The sequence below is a fragment of the Acipenser ruthenus genome, chromosome 3 (genome assembly GCF_902713425.1).
Source record: "Acipenser ruthenus chromosome 3, fAciRut3.2 maternal haplotype, whole genome shotgun sequence".
Lineage (NCBI taxonomy): Eukaryota > Metazoa > Chordata > Actinopteri > Acipenseriformes > Acipenseridae > Acipenser > Acipenser ruthenus.
This window is the reverse complement of record NC_081191.1, coordinates 36,560,427-36,581,163: the sequence shown is the minus strand read 5'-3', so window position 1 is coordinate 36,581,163 and position 20,737 is coordinate 36,560,427. Positions and strand designations below refer to the sequence as shown.

General features: G+C 38.9%; 1 protein-coding gene across 2 annotated transcripts in view; it reads left to right on the top strand.

Moving 5' to 3' along the window:
• The window catches only part of LOC117394892 (phosphatidylinositol-3-phosphatase SAC1-B), a 32,429-nt gene that overhangs the window by 6,752 nt on the left and 4,940 nt on the right, over positions 1 to 20,737 (top strand). For both annotated transcript variants that reach the window (XM_033993581.3, XM_033993582.3), the window contains 13 exons: positions 4,893 to 4,952; positions 9,661 to 9,694; positions 10,633 to 10,734; positions 11,225 to 11,310; positions 12,020 to 12,106; positions 12,235 to 12,303; positions 12,406 to 12,485; positions 13,253 to 13,351; positions 13,508 to 13,646; positions 18,659 to 18,728; positions 18,827 to 18,899; positions 19,459 to 19,552; positions 20,123 to 20,215. In XM_033993581.3, coding sequence (XP_033849472.1) covers positions 4,893 to 4,952; positions 9,661 to 9,694; positions 10,633 to 10,734; positions 11,225 to 11,310; positions 12,020 to 12,106; positions 12,235 to 12,303; positions 12,406 to 12,485; positions 13,253 to 13,351; positions 13,508 to 13,646; positions 18,659 to 18,728; positions 18,827 to 18,899; positions 19,459 to 19,552; positions 20,123 to 20,215 — 1,086 coding nt within the window. The remainder of the gene's footprint in view (positions 1 to 4,892; positions 4,953 to 9,660; positions 9,695 to 10,632; positions 10,735 to 11,224; positions 11,311 to 12,019; positions 12,107 to 12,234; positions 12,304 to 12,405; positions 12,486 to 13,252; positions 13,352 to 13,507; positions 13,647 to 18,658; positions 18,729 to 18,826; positions 18,900 to 19,458; positions 19,553 to 20,122; positions 20,216 to 20,737) is intronic.

Sequence of the window (20,737 nt, the reverse complement as noted above, 5' to 3'; positions counted from 1 at the left end):
CGAGCAGAAGAGTCAGGGAGAGAGTATTTTAGACCAGGCAGTTACTAAGGCAGTGTGAGGAGGAGGTAATAACCAGATACAGATTGAGCACAGATCATACTAGCCTTATATGTAGGGTCCCGGAAAATTCACAATATCACAAATTTCACAGAAATCTTGTATTTGACTGCATACCGTGAAAAATATGCATTTTATTTTCCTTACAGTATTTTACATTACTGTACTCTTCACCTCCCCTGTTCATTTCATACTTTTATCAAGTAGAAGCAGCGCTACAGTAGCTGTACACATTCTAGCGTCAATGCCCTGCATTTGGTTACTACGGCAACGGGGTCAAACAAATACCGGCTTCATGATTGGTGAATTCCTCATACTGTACAATAACATGTGAGTCAGAGGCGGGAAGTTTAATGTGGTTGTTTAGATAGTGTTGATTTATTAGCTTGCAGTGTAGGATTAACATTAAAAATGCAGCCAGCTGACAAATTAAGAAAAAGCTAAATTAATTTCAACAGAAGATCGTGTTCAGAGCTACGAAAAGGGGACTTTGCATGCAGATGGTGGGATTCTGTTTTGCTCAACTTGTAATGTCTTGGATCATCTAAGAAAATATACTATTGTCAAGCATCTTGACAGTGCAGTACACAAAAACAAGAAAATCAAACTTGAAGGCTAAACCAGTGGTTTTCAAACTTTTTGGGCCCCGTACCCTTTTCCAAAAAATCTAGTCTACCGCATGCCCCCATCTGAGATAAGGTCATAATATACTTATGAAAACAGAAAAAAATATTATTTTCTAATTACTAGGTACTTACTGATGTTAACTGATTTTATTTTGGCAACCTGATTTGTTATTCATGCATTGATGTTTTATTTTTGAAAAATAAAGAACAATCTTTTTTTTTTTTTTTTTAACAGAAGATCCAATAACCAAATACACTGTTGTGCAAAATAGTAAAAAAAAAAAAAAATCAGTTTAGAACACTTCCGATTAAAAACAAAAAAGGAAATACAAAGCAAAGGACTTGAACTTTTAACATGCGCATCAGATTTCAATTTCACATTATGGTAATAAGCAAACCATGTCATTTAATTTCACAAATCTTGACTAATTTAATTACCGTTTGACTGGTGCAGGACTGCCGGTGGTACCTAATCTTCTGGAGGTTCGGGGGAGGAGGGAGTCTTGCACACAGTTGCATTAACTACATTGTATAACTACAGTGCCTTTTTTTTTTTTTTTTTTTTTTTAATGTACGAACAGCTGATCCAGCTTGATTGACGGCAAATCCAACCACTCATTTTTATGGTATCACACTGCACTGACATTCACTAACCTATCAGGCTTTGTTAAGCTGACGGACGCGCTGTAGCCTAAACAAATAATCAGAATGAAAACGAATAGGTAACCAAACTCAGGAATTGAAACAGTTTTGCCGAATCTCTCTCAGCAGCGTCCAGAACTATTTTCATTATGATTATTTCTTTAGTTATTCAATTAATAATAGGTTGTACATGTACCGCTCCATCTCACAGACCTGGATGGACTTGGTTATCGTCCCTTGATGAAGCTGGCTGCACAATCCTTGAAAAATTATAATCTTATTAGTAGGCTGGCCGCTGGAGAGGTCAGCTGGCAGTAAGATATGTCGTGAGGCGAGTGCATTCTATGTAAATACATAGGCTACTTATTACATAGTTGATGTCCTCTACCCCATCTACGTGTGTAGTAGCTAGGCTACATAGCCTATACAGTAATCATAGCCTATGCGTTACATGCATCTGTGGGGTTGAGCGAGTGCAGCTTGCTTATGTATTCTCCTTGGTTGAGAGCAACGCGGCAAATAAAAAGTTTGCTCCATGAGCGAAAAGTCAGCGCCGCCCATGCCGCGCCTGCTCCGCGTCCTGTGTGAACACACAGGTAGGCTAATGGGAAGCGAAAAAATATAACAATATTGCAATTTCTTTATTTCTTACACATATTTCAGTGTGAACGATCCTAACGCAGTGGCTAAGCCACTACCTGGTAAAAATCTGGAGGGGCACTCCTGGTCACGTGCCCCCCCAGATTTCTGCCTGGTAGTGGCTTAGCCACTGTCGCTATCTATATGATATGAACACACTCAATAGGTCTGGAGTAAGGAATCCAATTCCAGACACTTCCCAATCACAGGAGTTAGGGATTGATTTTTTATTTATTTTTTAATCCTGAGATTCCATTTTTGTAATAGTAATAATACTGTGCTTTTGCTTTTATTAGCCTAATAATTAGCGGTGTACATGCGTAGGCTAATGCAATCACTCGACAAAGGAGTTCAACGAATTAGTCATAGTGAAAAAAAGCACATAAAGCATTGCAAGTAAAGATAACACAGTTGTGTACGCTCCAGCTCCATCGCAGTGATTTCACTGTCTAAGTAGGGCGGCACAGCTGCCTGCTCAACTCAATAATACTGTTATTTAAAAACATAAACTTGGATAAAACACACTGAACTGATTAAACTACAAACACTGAACATTTACACTCCATAAAGTAAACGTACCTAGTAAATACTACACATTTTTAAAAGAAACAACATCATACAATGATTTTTTTTTCTTCTTTTAAGCCGACAGACTGCAGAACCACCACCTTGCTGTTTAAATATGTCATTTAGACATGTGCGCTCAACGGTCACTCACTGTCAGCAGCCGGTTGGGTGTTTATAGTCAACCTTGTCCAACAGAAAGGAAACGTACACCAGTACAGCTGTGGTTTTATTTGAAAGGAGATTCAACATTGTTAATTTGATTGCTAAGTCGCAAAGTACTACAATGTGGTCCGCCATTACAGGATTTTTCTCGTGTACCCCCTGAGGAGCACTCGAGTACCCCCAGTACACGTACCCCAGTTTGAAAACCGCTGAGCTAAACAATTACCGAACAAGCTGGTCACAATCACAGGATTGTTTAAAAAGAGCACAGAAAGTGGAGAAACACGTAATGTCAACACGATTGAATTCGTGGAAGCCTGTGTGCAGCGAACATACAGATACAACAGCTGGTCACTGAAATATTACAACGTTTTTTTAATGAAAAAAAATCCAGAATTGTGGAGCCGTGCCTAACAGTGACAAACTCGGACGAGAGTATCTCCCTAAAGTGTATGCAGCACACGAAGAATGTTTAATGCAAAATAAACAATGCTGAGTGTTTGCGTTGTATGCGACGAGGACACTGTGTGTTTTGTTCATTATTTTCATCCCACAGAGCTTTACAACTGCTAATTCTGAGGAGCTTACTGCTGACTTAGTAGACACACTGCATCTTGACTCTAAACACACAACAGTAGTAGGTCAGGATATCATTAAGCCGCTGTGGAGAATGGCATTGATTTCAGTTGTATGTCTGCCTTTGTAATAATAGACAATGTAACAGAGGGAGAAACACTAACTGTTTACATCTATGCTTAGTCGTATACAATGTTTTTTTTTAAATTATTATTTTTTTAGGTTGATGGGTTCCAGTGGCATATATGATGTTATATAATTTACTAATAATTTGATGGTATCCATGGTTTTAAAACTTCATAAAAATTATTTTGTTTTCATAAAGAAACACAAAAGCTTCGTTTTTGTCATTTCAGGTTTGCAGTTAACGTTTCTCCCATGTTTAATATTTTGGGATTAAAGGCAGCAAAATAGGCTATGGGAATTAAACGGTCATTGTAATTAATGTGTCAACATACGTTTTAAAGGTTTACAAAACTCGAAAATGTTGCTGAATATGTCATTCAAAGTTGTTTAAAAAAAAAAAAATCTATTATCTGCTTGTTACTTTTTTTTGCAGCCAACACAGACCATTTTAAATGACACTTTGTTTCCAGCAAAAGTTTGTTTCATTTTAAAAGATGGTTTCAATAGCGACTCGAGAGGAGGCTGTGTGGTCCAGTGGTTAAAGAAAAGGTCCCCGGTTCAAATCCCACCTTAGCCACTGACTCATTGTGTGACCCTGAGCAAGTCACTTAACCTCCTTGTGCTCCGTCTTTCGGCTGAGACGTAATTGTAAGTGACTCTGCAGCTGATGCATGGTTCACACACCCTAGTCTCTGTAAGTCGCCTTGATTAAAGGCGTCTGCTAAATAAACAAATAATAATAAAATAATAATATTACAACAGACTCATACATCCTTAGCCAGTTATGTAAATCTCATGCATAATTCCGCACATTGTGACAACTTGCAAATTAATCATTTAGCTCGCTTTATTTGTGCATATAAGTAGCTTAGTGAATAGAGTTACCGCTGGTTCATTTTTGCTCGCGGTGTGGCTTCCTCCTGCCACATGGTAATTCTGGTCATTTACTGCTGTTTAGTGCATGAGGCCCTTAGTGAGCAAGTGAGGTTATCTGTCAACAAACTCCCCATCTCCAGCTGTACATTTTGGGGTACCATTCTACTGTGAGATGTCTTGCTCATTAAAATATTGTACATATTTTAAAGAGAAGATGATTATCTTTAGTAAGTAAAGGGTCTGAGTGAGGAAAAATGGGCAGTAAAATTGCCACCCCCATTCGTTCTGCAAGTCTTCTGTTTCCGTAATTTGTCAGTACTGTGTAGAAATAGGAAGTTAAGAAAAATAAGAAGATCTTGATTACACACCCAGAGAAATGCCCATTGCTTTTAAGAGCCTGTGAAATCAAGAAACCCTGTGACAATTCTAAATGAGCTGACTTTATTGACATAACACAGAGGTGCATGGTATGTGGGACCAGACAGTTTCCCTAATTAATAATGGACAAGTTCCACAAGCTCTGATTACAGTGCTCAGTTCCTGTAAATGAATCCTACTAAATAGGATTTTTTTTTTAAAGCCTATTGTCTTATATGTTCTATTTATTTTTTTTCTCTGCAGGCAGATCAGAGGTTTGTGTGGAATGGGCACCTTCTGAGAGAGTTCACAGCACAGCCTGAGGTAAATCTTGCTAGGAGACAGTCTTGTTTTATTTGCTTTTTCAGTACAGTAGAACCTGTCCTATCCAATCCTGTAAGATATGATACTCTATTAACCGATGGACCTTTCTCAAGTGTCATTTGCACAGCCTTCTACCAATTGAACGGTACTGATTGAAAATGATCAATTATGGGTCTAACCCTAACTGCTCAGTTTAACCATGTTAAATAAAAGAAAACAAGAAAGCAAGGATTTAATATTATTAAAAAGCTGTCAGATTACTTTGGCATAGACTGAGAATACACAGTAAGAATTGATTAAAGTATGAGTGCCTTGTTTCACAAAACTAAACAAATAATATACACACACTTAAAACAAACAAGATAGCTAAAGGTGTCTTAAAAAAAGAATATGTGTCGAATGCCTGTAGATTTTAACTAAACAATTGCTTATAAATCGAAGAGCAAGATGTTGCCTTAAACTCATGGCCATTTTTCTTTGTCCTTTGATTATTAATACTACTTTCAGTAAGTCAGCCAAAAATAAAATATCTAGCATTTATTATATTTGTTATTTTTAAGATGTAAACTAATTCCATGCACTACAAACACTTTTATAAAGGAAAGAGGGAAATAATACTTTTACATAATAACGATACAAATATTTAGTAATAATCTTGACTCCCAATGGAACCAAAATGTTTCTAATTAAAATAATAATAAATCAGACTGTTAATTGATTGACACTGTAGAACTAGCGAGTAGAAATTACAATTTAACCAAGTTTTTTTTAACCTACCACCCGTCTCTCTCTTCTCTCTAGTCTTTTTGCGTTACTCTGAAATGCAAATAATATTTGGTGGGTTGTACTGCAGTTGTAGTATTTATTTGGAGTACAAAAAAAGATAATGGCAAACCTAAATAGAAAAAGGGAATTATCTGTGTATCGACCCTGAGAACAAAGGAGGGAAACAACCCCCTCCCTATTCAAAACTAAACGAATAAACAAATAATAAACACACACCTTAAAACAAACAAAATAAAGGTGTCTTAAAAAATGTAAGAATATGCGGCAAATGCTTATAGACAGACTTTTTCAAAGAATACTAAAGATTTAAATTCACAACCACGTCAGAAGTGAACAGATTCCAGCTTCTATAACACTCCAGCCAAAATCCCTGAATCAACTTAACTAAGCTCACTGCCCATAACATACAGAATCCTTTGCCAATCACAGCTCTCTATGTTTGTGCTTATCTAAACCTGCCTAATTCATACTGGTATCTTTGGTTTTCATCAATTCTCTTCACTCCCAACATAACCCCTTGAAATCACTTTTATTAAAAAAAAACCCAGATTTTTTTTAGTTATAATTTAAGGATAATAATTAAGATTTGTTATCTAATAAAAATAAAAACTCCATCTGTAACAGTCACTATAAAGCTGACCTTAAGGTGATTTAAAAGAACCATACAGTTCTCAGTAACATTTTGTCTACAGTACTTAAAAAGTAAGAAAGAAAAAAGCCATTAAAAGCGCAGGAATGCATACACTGTGAATGGCGTTGTTGCTACCTTCATTAACACACATTTGTTTTGTTGTTGTATTAATTTAACACCTACATAATTAATTGCTGAAAGGATGCATTATAATTTACATTTTACAGCGCACTTAAAATAACCGGCGGCAGTTGCTGAAGTGCCTAAGCCACTTGCCCAATGCCTGTCAAATTAAAAAACATTTTACGGTTGCCTGTAATCCTGCCTGCCTGTAAACCCATTCACAAACTTGCTCAGCGTCAGCTGGCCCATTCTCTGTCTAATCTCATCCAGTGAGAAAATGACTCATTATCATAATGTATTATTGTTGCCATTCTTTTTTACTGTACACCTCCCAGCACTAAGCCACGAGATGTACTGTATCTTTGGTTAATGAATGGCAAACAGAAGGAGGGACGCTGTTAGACTGAGCTCAATATGACCGCGCTTCAAGGAATTTTCAATCGCACGTGTTCACTAGCTGTGTCACTGTGTGATTTTTTCCATCTGTGAGCACCATGCCAACTCAGAAACGTTTAAAAAGAAAGAAGGAAGAAGAGCTGTAAAGCGGCAGTGAAGTGTTGGGATTTACCTAATGTTCAGGTAAGCAATGGGTGCACAACAATTTGCCCCCGACAATAATAATAATATTAATGTGAATTTACAGTTGTCCAGTACTGCAGAAAGGATGAGATTAGACAGAGTTAAATTGAATTGTGAAAGAATGGGCTTAAAATTGCAATACTTAAAATGCAACGGTGCAATACACATTCTGTCTCCTTTCTTGTCTTCAGTATATATAAATTTCTAATTTATATAGACCTTTCAATGACTGTTGCTGTTTTGTAATTCGGTGGTATTCCCCCCCTCAAAACATCAATGCTAAAAATGAACACACAATAGGTAGATAATGATTAGTTTTACTCAAATTCTTACACCAAAAAGAAAAAAACTAAAAACTGCGTAAGTAGCTATGACATGGTTCAAGTAGCAGCTCCCTATGTTATGAAACGAGTAGGAGAGATAACATAATGGTGAACGAAACACAATCTTGAAGTGTATTGATTTCTGTTTATTTATTTTTGTGTAATACATTGTCACTACCTTAGGTAGTTCTGCTTTTTAACTAGTAAAATGTGTGCTTTCACAAAAGTGGTTAGAATGTGTATGCTTAAAAACAGCATAAACTGAAACTATATAAAGTCTCTCAAATAATCTAACATTATGTACATCCAGCTGTTCATCATTGTGATGCAGAGCACTCTCCATTGCCTGACTAAGTTTCTATTTAGAGTGTTTTTTTTTTTTTCTCAAAGCCACGTTGTTTGTACAGGTTTTGTAACAGCGGTTAGCAAACTATAGTTGCGCAGACACTGCAGCTCGAACAACTCATTTGACCATTATCGTTATCAAACTTCAGCCATGAGTAAATCTTCAACCAGTTTGATTAAAAATCTATCCAATTTTTTTTTTTCTTTCTCTTTTAAACTTTCCCTTCACTGACATCGCTTATTTGTGCTGTTGTATCATTAAGGCAGTATCTAAGCCTGTAATCTAATCTATTTATTTGTCAGTGGTGTGTGACCGAGTTTTGTAAAAAATACCCTTTATTTATTTTTGGCCAAATTACCCTTTGTATTTTTTCATTATAAAAGTTTGTTGTTTAAATTTGATTTTTTATATCATTTTATTTTTACAATGGAAAAGTGATCTATATTTTATTTTTGTAACAGAGTGTGAATCGCTCGGACAACATTGATTTGTGTTTGTTTGAATTAATTTCATCAACATAACACGCGCTCTGTATTTATTTTTTGTTATTTTATGAATGAGTATTAAATCGCCTTGGTGCCCTTGGGTTGGATTTATGTTTTGCCTTTTTGCCCCCTAGAAGTGCTTTGGTACCCTGAATTTTCACACCCAACTAAAGCAACATTGCCTTGCCCTTCGTGACCTCAACTTCATGCCCTGATTTTATTTAGTTATCAGTGAGCACAAAGAAGGTCTGTTAATCGTGTTGGGTGCATAAAAAATAGAAATCTTGGAGCTCCAAAAATTTCAATTTCATTTCTTTACATGTGATTATAAGGTTGAAGTGTTACAAATATCTTATATGTAGATACTGCATATTAAATAGGAGTTTTTTATACAAATATGTAAATGAAGAAAGTAAACTTTTCTTACTATGATAGAATAAATTACTCCTCCCGTAAAGGCACTGGCATGTAAGTGCAGGGTGAGTCACATGATCATGAGCTCTGTGGTTCGAATACTGGTCATGCTCGGTTGCCGATCTTGGCTGGTGACCCCCAAGAAGTGCTGCATTGACCTTTTGCACTCCTGCAGGTTTATGGAGGGAAATTGACTGGATATAATTTGACTTCTGGTTTGGTTTAAAATAGGCCATTGGCTTAAAGGGGAAATGTAGGGCACCTGTTGACTTTTAAGTCAGTCTGATCGGATAATTTGGACATAAGAACGGTAAATGGTAATATTTAGAGTAAATAAAATAAGGTTAGGTTGTAGGCATGAAATCTGCTGCATTCACATCTAGACTAAAACCCAGTATGATTTTAAATCACTACAATTGTATTCCTAAGTGATTAGTTGTTTTTGTATAGATACATTTACTTTGCTCAATTATAGACTGGTTTTATTAGCCGCCACCTTTACCAGCTGCTTCGATGTTTATTCATCACATAAAAGAAGTGGGTAGCTCTTGAGTTAATTTGTTATATCACCATATTTGCCAATGCAGATTTCTGTTTGTGACTTCAATTGTTATCAGTAAAAATGTGAAAAACAATCATGGAAATGTTTAACCTTTTGTCTTCCAGTGCACCTGTTTAACCAAATCATTTAACCCTTTGTCAGCGGCAATAATAGGGCTCGCACAGAAGATGGAAAGGGGTGCATAACCACCCCAAAAATGTACCCTGTGAACTTTTGAAGAAGGATTACTCTCATTTCCTGAGTCAGACAAAGGTCTAGAAAAATGGCATTGATGCATGATTCTGATTTAATGTGATTAATCACGTATAAAGATATCCCCTGATCTTGAAATAGTTTTCAGATATGGTCATTTTAAACATGCAAGGCTGCATTTGCATCCGATGTCATCGAAGAAGGGTTAAAGTAATGTAGTTTACAAGTGAATTTTACAGATCATGCAACTTTCTTTTCTCACAACAGCTCCATAAATTTGCATTCCCAGTGCTCCATGGATGTATCCTTTCTAAGTACTCAAGTATTTTAATTTAGATTATCTGGTATTGTTTTAGAAATTTGATTTGTATAGGACCATAAAAGTTTCCTGAAACGAGACTTTAAAAGTTAACAAAACCTAGAGAGTGATTTTTTTCTTCTTGTAAATACTACATACTATTTGTGTTTGAGAATGGTAGGTATTGCCATCAATTAAACAAGAAAAGCTTATTTTCCGAAGCCTTCTCACATGTTTCCACTTATGTTTCTTATATGGTTAGCTCCATTTTCAGTTATTGCAAAAGTTTTGGAGTTCTTCTGCTCTTCCTCTGAATTATTATTAAAATTAAAAAAGAGGATTCAGGTAGGATACTTGGATACAAAATTATTTATCAGAAAGGTCATTGTACACAGGTGTTTATTCTACATACAGTATAATGTGTGTTGATTGCATCTACTGTAAATGGACAAAGGCACTGTCAGTAGGTAATTGGTCAGCCATTGACAGCCAGGACGATTCAGATCAGTCTAATGTTTTAAGTAAATGTAGTACAGTTTCTGTTTTCTGTAAGGTCACCATGCCTAACTTTTTTTGTTTGAGAGTGATGCAGCTTCCTGTTTCTGACACAAGCTGGCAGTGTGATGATTTCCATTACACGAGAGTAGATGTTAAAACTTCATGCTGATTTGAACTCGGCTCTCGCCAAGATAAGCACCAACTAAGACGTAGCTTTACAGAATCATCAAAAGCTGTATTCAGTCCATAGACATTTTCATCTAAAGCTTTTTAACAATTTAATTTCTGTCATTTGTATGTTTTTCACTTGATTGTAATCATTAAGCATTGCATTCATTGTTGATTCTTTGAACTCCTTGTGGTGGTTTTGAAAGAAATATACAAGATTATTTTTGTGTTCTTTTTGTTTCTTCTTCAGTATGATCCTTAACAACACACCTCAGACATTGTAGTGAAATCTTGCTGTATTAATGGCAAATACTTTGACTGGATCATTATCTCGAGGAGAAGCTGTTTCAGGGCTGGGGTGCGATACTATGTCAGAGGTGAGTGAACAACGTTAAATCAGTGACATAGAAACCGAATATTTCCTGGTGAAATATTAGTGTTTTCCATTTTAATATATAAATTCAGGTCATTTTGTTTATGTACAAAATCTAAAATAATAAAAAGATTATTTTATTATATAAAATAACAGTACATAACATTGTAACAAAAATGTATAGTATAGTTTACTTTTAGTGCTAGGTGGCACTACATGCTAATTTACCAGCCTTGTTTGTCAACATCATACTTATTTATTGCCTTGCATTTTTTTTTTTATCATTCATCAAAATTCGTCGCATCATGCAAACAACACCAACATAATCTGTCAGAATACATCTGTTAGTTACAACAGCAAATGAGGGGAAGCTATCATATCATGACACCTGCCTGTATTGTCTGTAGCCAGTCAGAACCATTGTTGCCTTTTATGGTCACCAAACATGAAAGCAATTTTTTTAAAATTTTTTATTTATTTTTTATTTTTTTCAGGTATCGATTCAGAAGGTCATGCTGCTAATTTTGTTGAAACGGAACAAATAGTCCAGTACAATGGAAGCAAAGCTTCATTCGTGCAGGTACATTTAAATATACAGAATGAAAGAAAAGGTTACATGGAAAGGGTAATGTTGTCGTGACTGGTTTCATCATTTATAAGTTGTTTTAATGTGGTTAAAAAATAAATGCAGAATTCATCTCGGTATTCATATAAAGATTTAATCTATTGTAAAGTTCAAAACATAAACCAAAGAAAACTAACTCCAGTAGACAAATGTTTGGCTGTTGAAGACAGTTCAGTTTTGTTTAGAACTGGCTCATCTCTCCACCTTTGCAGATTTTGAATGCTTGTTTTGAAATTGAATTGTTTTAATATGCTGCTCAAGGGACAAAACAGATCTGCTCAGAATGCTTTGTTAAGCTTCTCGGTTGCACATAGTATTTTGGAAGTTTTTGGAACATCTGTTGCACTAGTTAATTATTCCTACTGTCAAGCACAATTGACTGTTGTCGGCATCTCTACTAAATTGAAGGTACATTTGCAAGTGATTTGGTTTTTCAGTGAAGGTGAGATCTTTTCAATACTGTAAGAATTCTCATACCAATAAAGTAATGTATATAATATGATTGTACGTGTTGCTACAGTAGTAATTTCCTTTTTTTTTTTTTTTTTCAATCTGTTGAAGTTGTCAGCAAATATTAACCAATCTCCTGCTAACACTTGTAAATAAAAATAAATAAATAGAAAAACATTTACATAATTTTGTTCATCCCCCTTGTCTCTTTCAGACTCGTGGATCAATGCCATTTTTCTGGTCACAAAGACCAAACCTCAAGTACAAACCAAAGCCACAAATCAGCAAAACTATCAATCATGTAAGCACGTTGTCCTTCTTTTCTGGAGTTTACCAGCTGATGATTGGTTTAAAAATCTAAACAAGTGTGAGGTATACAAAAATAATCCCCATGCTTTATTTATTTATTTATTTATTTATTTATTTCAGATGGATGGCTTCCAGAGACATTTTGATTCACAAATTATCAGCTATGGAAAGCAAGTCGTGTTAAACTTGGTAGGGATTTCTTTCTTTTTTCAATGTACCACATTTTTTTAAAATTTTGTTGGAGTTTTGACTTCTTATTTGTGACACTCTTTAATAAATTGTCCTTCACAGATAAACCAGAAGGGCTCTGAAAATCCTCTGGAGCAGGCTTTTGCAAAAATGGTGAAGAGCCTGGGTAATGGAATGGTGAAGTATGTGTGAATCATTGTTGTCTTAAAAACAGTAGTGTTATTGCTCTGGGTTAATGTGGCAGGGCAGAGGGACAATCAAGGCAGCAAGATGAAAAGCAAACAAATAAACTGAGTTATGTACAGGCTTCTTTAACAAAAGACTACTCTTGGTTTCAGATATTCAGATCTTGATCAGGTCAAATTGGCATTCAGTCTTCCAATTTAAACCTGACCGCAGACACTTCAATTATCACACAATCCATTTCCACATGTGTGGTTGGCCACTCAAAGAAATGTTCCCCCCTCAATGATTGGTTCTTAACCCCATCCCTGCTAAACCAAGCCATAACATACAATATATACATTAAAATGTGCCAGTGGTGCCTCTCCCTGTCACAGTGAAGAACAAGTTTTGCGAATAATTTAATGGTGTTATGATTCACCAGTGATGGCTTTAATAATGATCAGTTTAGCATGAAGCAACTTGAGCTGCTTTCTTTCTTGCTTTACATGTAAAATAAAATGTCATCCTAAATGTTATGGACTTTAATATAGAGTAGTGAAAATATCTGTAATTTTGAGTTTAAAAGATCTCAAATGGACACATCTGCCTTTGTGCCCTAAAATCACCACCTCCAAGTTATAACTGATTCCTTAATGCACCTTTACATGATCCCACTATTGACTAATCTTAAATGTTTTTTGTTAAAACAAAGAATCATGACAAAGTATGGGCCCTGAATACAGCATTACAGTAAAATTCATTGGTTTTCTCCATTCTCACTTAGGTACGTAGCATTTGATTTCCACAAGGAATGTAGCCAAATGAGATGGGAACGACTTCAGATTTTAGTGGATCGGGTTGCGGAGATGCAGGATGAGTTTGGGTAATTTTTTTGTTTTATTACAATTTTTTTTTTTTTTGCTTATCCCAAATATTGTATTACGGTGACCAGTTGAGTTTTAATAATCAAGTGCCTACTGTGTTTTATAATGATTCTGTGTTCTTTAATTGAACAGTATCCCTCATGCTTTGTCCGCAGTTACTTCATGGTGGATTCAGATGGAAAGGTCCTGATGCAGCAGGAAGGCACATTCCGTAGCAACTGCATGGACTGTCTGGATCGGACTAACGTGATTCAGAGCCTGTTGGCACGTCGCTCTTTGCAGTCACAACTACAGGTAAAATGAAACCTCTCGACTCTTCCCTTTCTACCTTTGCCCTGCATTTACCCACAGAGCCACCTCCAATAAATTGTTGGTTTGCTGTAACCCGACTCTGTTTCCTAAAATTAAGTAAGACAGCGATTTCTTAATTTATTTTTGTTCTGCTCAACAAAGTACATGCTAAACAGTTCTCTTTCAAGTACGAAATATTAACCATCACTAATGGGTTATTCCCCTTTAAGAACCCAAGAACTGAAAAGCATTATGCCAACAAACTCTCGCGAGAGTGCATGACGCAATGTGAGTTGCCCCGACAAAAGCACATTGCAGCCATTTGCAAATTCTCTTTTTCCTTTTCCACTAAGAGTGAAAGCATCTGAGCTAAGTATTTCTTATTACTTAGTAGTATTGCCTTGTTTTACCTGTTTTTGCAGTATTCTGTCTCTAACAGTGTTTTTACTCATGGTCGCTACCGTTGTTTAAAATATTATATTATTGCCGAGTTTTTGATCTAGTCAGCCCGACCTGGCAGTGCGCCAGCGGGAGCCTGCGACTTGCATTCGCCCTCCTCCGGGTCTAGTTCACTATTACGGCAGATAACTCTCATCTGGACAGGGCTCTGTTCCAGAAAAAAAAAACAAAAAAAAAACGTTCTATCCCCGTGAGATAGTTTTGTGTATTCAGTGTTGTTTACATTACTGTATACCCCTTCCCTTGTTTTTTTCTTACAGAAAACGGGATTCAGTTCTGTGGGCTCACAGGATACTGTATTACGGCTGTAGTACAGAGGTTATTTTCAGGCTTGAGAATAACCTGTAACTGAGTGTAGTATTCATGCTGCTCATTCCACTGTTACACAGTCTTCTTGACTGTACAGTTAGCTAGCGTGCATCTCTTCGTGAGATCTCCTGCTTTTTTGTAGGATTGCTGGCTGCTGTTGTGCATTAGCACAAGGTTAGCGTTTTCTCTTCTTGTACCTTGGTACCAGAGCTGACGCAACCTTTGAAGTATAGTACTGTTACACAGTCTTCTTCACTGTATGGTTAGCTGGCGTGCATCTCTTTGTGAGATCTCCTGCTTTTGTAGGATTTTTTCTTCTTTGTACCTCGGTACCAGAGTTGACGCAGCCTTTGACTTATTAATTCTCTATTGAGACACAGTACCGCGTCTCAGTACCGCGTTTTCATACGCTCGGTACTGACGCTACCGCGTTTGCATACACTTCGGTACCGCATTTGCATACGCTTCGGTTCGGACGTTACCGCATTAGCATACGCTTCGGTACCGACGGTAGGTATTTGTATTTGGTACCCAGACTGGTTCGTACCAGGTCTGTTGATACCAACGGTACCCAGAACTGACGTTCGGTACCAGGCTTTTATTGGTACCCAGACAAGTTTTACTAAGTCTGTTGGTACCAACTCCCTCAGTACCTAGAACAAACGCTCAGTACCAGGTTCGGTACCTATTCGCATCTTACCACCCTCCGACATGGTCGGGGGGTTCTACTCCAAATACTTTCTGGTGCCCAAACGGGACGGCGGCCTCAGACCGATCCTCGATCTCAGACAGGTCAACCTGTATCTGAGCCGCAGGCGGTTCAAGATGTTGACCTTGCGACAACTGTCGCAGTCCATTAGGCCGGGCGACTGGTTCACGACAGTGGACTTGCAGGACGCCTACTTCCACATTCCCATAAAACCAGGGCACCAGAAGTATCTTCGGTTCGCCTTTCAAGGGAAAGGCTACGAGTTCCGTGTACTGCCGTTCGGCCTATCCCTAGCGCCACACGTTTTCACGAAATGCATGGACGCTATCCTGGCCACTCTGAGACTCAACGGTATCAGAGTTCTAAACTACCTGGACGACTGGCTCATTTGTGCGGAGTCGCCAGGTCAGGCGCTGCAACACACGGAACTTGTCACCGATCACCTATCCAGACTAGGTCTGAAGGTGAATCATGCGAAAAGTCAACTGACGCCAGCTCAAGTAGCGCGCTACTTGGGTTTGAAACTGGACACCCGATCCATGACAGCAGTGCTGTCGGACGACAGGGTGTCAAGCATATCAGCCTGCCTAGACCTATTCCAGTTAGGCAGAGCTTTACCAGTGGTGACATTCCAGAAACTTCTGGGCCTGATGGCAGCAGCTTCTCAATCCCTTCCCCTGGGCCTCCTGCATATGCGGCCTCTTCAGGCCTGGTTCAACAGGATGGTCCCTCACCCAATGCTGAACCGCAACCGTTTGGTGACAGTGTCCAGATATCGTCTCCGAACTCTCTCTTGGTGGAAACAACCGGCCCACCTACGCCTAGGCGTCAGGCTGGGAGCGGTCACAGGAAGAGGAGTCGTTACCACCGACGCCTCCAACCATGGTTGGGGTGGGGTGTGGAACGGTCGGGGTGTACAAGGGGTTTGGCGGCCTCCGTGGCTGGGCCGACACATAAATCTTCTAGAACTGCAAGCAGTGTTTCTCACTCTTCAGTTCTTTCTAGAGGAAATCAGGGGGAGACACGTGCTTGTCCGGACGGACAACACGACAGTGGTGGCTTACATCAACCACCAGGGTGGTACAAGATCACCCAGTCTCAACATGGTGGTCAACAGGCTTCTGGTCTGGGCACACACCCATTTCCTCTCACTCCGAGCGGTACACCTACCTGGAGTGGTGAACATTGCCGCAGACCTCCTCTCGAGGCAGGTTCCGGGCGGCGCAGATTGGAGACTCCATTCCGAGGTTGTCAGCCTCATATGGAAACGGTTTGGGAGAGCGGAGATCTGCCTTTTTGCCTCCCAGGAGTCGACGCATTGCACCCTGTGGTTCTCCATAATGAGAGACGAAGGGTGTCTAGGGGTCGACGCATTGGCTCACCAATGGCCAGCGCGCCCACTGTATGCGTTTCCGCCGATAGCTTTGCTACCTCTGTGTCTGGAGAAGATCAGACAGGACAGGGCCACAGTCCTACTAGTAGCACCTCACTGGCCCAAGAGAGCCTGGTTTACCTCACTGATACAGCTCCTGTGCGGACAGCCTTGGCAGTTGCCCAGTCGCCGCGACCTGCTCAGCCAGGCACAGGGTGCTCTGTGGCATCACGACCCATTGAGCCTACAGCTCTGGGTTTGGCCTCTGAGCGGCTCCATTTGAGTCGTCTGGGTTTGTCTAATAGGGTGATTGACACCCTACAGAACACTAGGGCTGCCTCCACTCGTTCCCAGTATGGCTACAAGTGGGGCGTTTTTCAGACATCGTGTCTGTCGAAGGGAGAGGATCCCACAATGTGTCCAATGGCAGTGATCTTGCAGTTTTTGCAAGACCTGCTGGACGATGGGAAGAGCCCTTCTACCCTAAAGGTCTACCTGGCAGCTATTTCAGCTTGCCATGTGAAGATAGACTCAGTCTCCCCAGGAGCACATTTCCTGGCGGGACAGTTTTTGAAGGGGGCTAGGAGACTCCGTCCTCCAAGGAAGGACGTTGTTCCTCACTGGCGGTTGAATGTCGTGCTGAATGCACTAACGAAACCTCCTTTTGAGCCCATGCATTCCGCAGAGCTAAAGCTTTTGTCTTTTAAGACAGCTTTTTTGGTGGCAGTCACTTCTGCTAAGCGAGTAAGTGAGCTGCAGGCACTTTCCGTAGGAAAAGCCTGTTTATATTTTGCGAAAGGCCGGTCACGGGTGACACTCCGGACCAACCCTGCGTTTTTGCCGAAGACTATTTCGGCTTTCCATGTCAATCAGTCGGTGGAGTTGGAGGCTTTTCACCCTCCTCCTTTTCAGTCTGACAGAGACAGAATGCTCCACACGCTATGCCCTGTCAGAGCGCTGACGTATTATGTGGAGAGGACAAGAAGTTGGCGCCAGTCGGAGCAACTCTTTGTTTGCTACGGTTCTCAGTCCCAAGGTCAGGCTCTGTCTAAACAGCGCCTGTCTAGGTGGCTAACGGAGACCGTGAAGATTGCATATCAACTTGCAAAGTTGCCCCCGCCTGAGAAGATCACTGGCCATTCCACTAGAGGGCAGGCCACTTCTTGGGCAATGTTCCAGGGTGCATCTGTCATGGACATATGCAATGCAGCGGTGTGGGCGACCCCCCACACGTTCACGAGGTTCTACAGGATGAACATCGTGGATCCGCTGTGTCCTGGTTTTGGATCAACAGTGTTGAGGGCTGCCTCGGTGGTCGTCCCCTCAACTGCAGATTGATCGGTGAGTAACTTGTCACCTTGGACTGCTAGCGCGGTTAGCTCATAAGAGTCTTGCGCCTGTCCTCACGACAGATTGGGTATACTTACCCATTAGTGATGGTTAATATTTCGTACTTGAAAGAGAATGTTAGGTTATTATCATAACCCTGGTTCTCTGAAATAGAAATATTAACCATCAGTCTTCGCGGTTGCTGCGGAGCTGCGAGACTCAAAAGTAAAAAGAGAATTTGCAAATGGCTGCAATGTGCTTTTGTCGGGGCAACTCACATTGCGTCATGCACTCTCGCGAGAGTTTGTTGGCATAATGCTTTTCAGTTCTTGGGTTCTTAAAGGGGAATAACCCATTAGTGATGGTTAATATTTCTATTTCAGAGAACCAGGGTTATGATAATAACCTAACGTTTTCTGTTTTGGGCTAATGTATTGGAACTAGTGGGATAAACTGTGTATAGTCAGTTTCCTTGATTTGTACTGGCGTGTGAACAAAGTATTTGGATAGGGATGAAAATGATGACTATGACGGTTTACAGCATACCTGCAAAAACCTGAAGTAGACATGAAGGTAGCTGGCTTATCTAATCCTAATGTATTTTGATCACACCTTTTAAGATTCAAAGAACAACCTAATACAGTACTTTGCATTTTCAGGGCAATGTAAAAAATGGATGCATTACAGCTGCAATCTGCCACTCGCTCAAATAATTAGCTAAACCAGTGAAATATGGTTACCTAGGTCCATATGACATATTGTTTTTACTCTAGGTCAAGGTATTTATGAATCAGTTGGATGGTGTTAATATATCGACTGCCTCTTATCATTTCTTAGAGACTTGGAGTTCTTCATGCTGGACAAAGGATTGAAGAGCAAGATGATTTTGAAAATATATACAAGAATGGTAAGCAGCCAGATCAGTCATTGCTCTGGAGATACCCTGCTTTCTGTTTGCAGTATTTGCATTCAAGCTGTGTGGTTTTACTTGTTTCCTTTACACAGCATGGGCAGACAATGCTAATGCATGTGCCAAACAGTACGCCGGGACAGGGGCCTTGAAGACTGATTTTACAAGGTAATATTTCCTCTCATTCTGTTCAGAATAAAATCGCTCATGTGCGTGTAATCCATTAAAAAAAATCATACATTTTATTTGAATATTCCTAATCTTTACAGTTTGTGACAATACCTGGAATAAATACTGTTTTAGGTAATAAGCATTTCAATTAACCTTCAGGTGCCTTGTGAGAGAGAAACACAGGCAGGAAGACCTATGTAATAGTATTTGGCAAAGACCACTGTTTGCTCAAGGTTAGGTCAGCCGCTCAGATATATTGGTTTTTACTTTTTTCATGTTATGGTAATTTAAACTATAACAATCTTGTCACAAGATTAAGCCAACGCAGGTAAATAGAGGGCATTTTAAAGAAGGATATTGTTCAGTCTACCTTTATGGAATAATTGAGCTGTTTCAAGGTAGAAAATGATTGAGAGACTTTTTTTTCCAGTATGATTTTTATTCCAGTAGTTAGCCAGTGTGATTTTCAGGATTTTACTATTCTCATTTAAAGAGTAGCAATATAGAGTCTGTGCTCCACCTTATGGCTGAAGGCTGACTAGTGTTTTCAAACCAGGACTGGCAAGAGGACTCAGTGGGGGCTGGTCATGGATGGCTGGAACTCGATGATCAGATACTACAAGAACAACTTTTCAGACGGCTTCAGACAAGTACTAATCCTTTCAAATTCTGTTTATGTTTATGCACCTCATTAAATTTTATTTGCAGTCACCCATTTACCTTGACTGTAGCTACACCTCTGACCTGGAAATGGTATCAAACACCAATAACTTTACCAATAACTTTACTCCTGTTCTCAAACAAGGATTAAAGCCTTTTTTTTTGTTATATCATTTATTAGACCTCAAATATTATAAAAAATAATATTTACATACAAGTATCTGTTTGTATATAGAACACCAGAAAGTGACTGCAGCAATTGACATCTCACCTCTCTGCACGTAGCAATCGGTAGCGAAGCATTGGACCATGTCTATCAACATACATTTATTTTATTACTTTGTAATTTATGTGATGCAATTGCCTATTGGAGATATGTGTTTCTAATGCAAATACAGATGTGTGTCGAACCAGTTAGCTACAGTCATATTGACTGTGATTTCAAACGACAGAGCAAAAACTTTTTTTTGTTGTTTTTCTTTCACATATAACACATGACCAGTTGAATTTGTACCACTAATGAATGGTGCACTAGCCTTAACTTCACTCTTCCTTTTCAGGATTCCATAGATCTTTTTCTTGGTAACTACGCCGTGGATGAAGCTGACAGCTCAACACCTCTCCATGTGCAAAAGGACTGGAAGTTCCTAACTGTGAGTTTGTTTGTTTGTTTGTTTGTTTGTTTGTTTGTTTGTTTGTTTATTTGTGTTTGAATGGGAAAAACAATAGAACTCAGGACTACAATGAAAGGAAGCAGTATTGCAGTGGTGTAAAGCAACGACAAGAAATAAAACATAATTATGTGAAAACCTAAAAAGTTTATAAATATATTATCTTTTACTCAAACTCTGGAGTTTATCATATCTTCTATATTTTGCTGATATGTACAAACTTTACAAAGTTTTTTTTTGTGATTGGCAGGATATTGAAATTAATTAAATCATGTATGTTATCGATGGGATTATGTAATTGTGGCGGGGTGCCCCGTCCCTGTGCGTATTTTTGTGTTATATGTTGTATGTGGTGTGTATGTATTGGTGCACGGAGTGTGGGTTGTCACGGGTGATTTAAAATATATGGTTGTATTTAGACACAGGGATTGCACAATCACTTCACATGCAGATAAAGTGTGTATTAGTATGTGGGCACGGGGATTGCACAAATTAGTTCACATG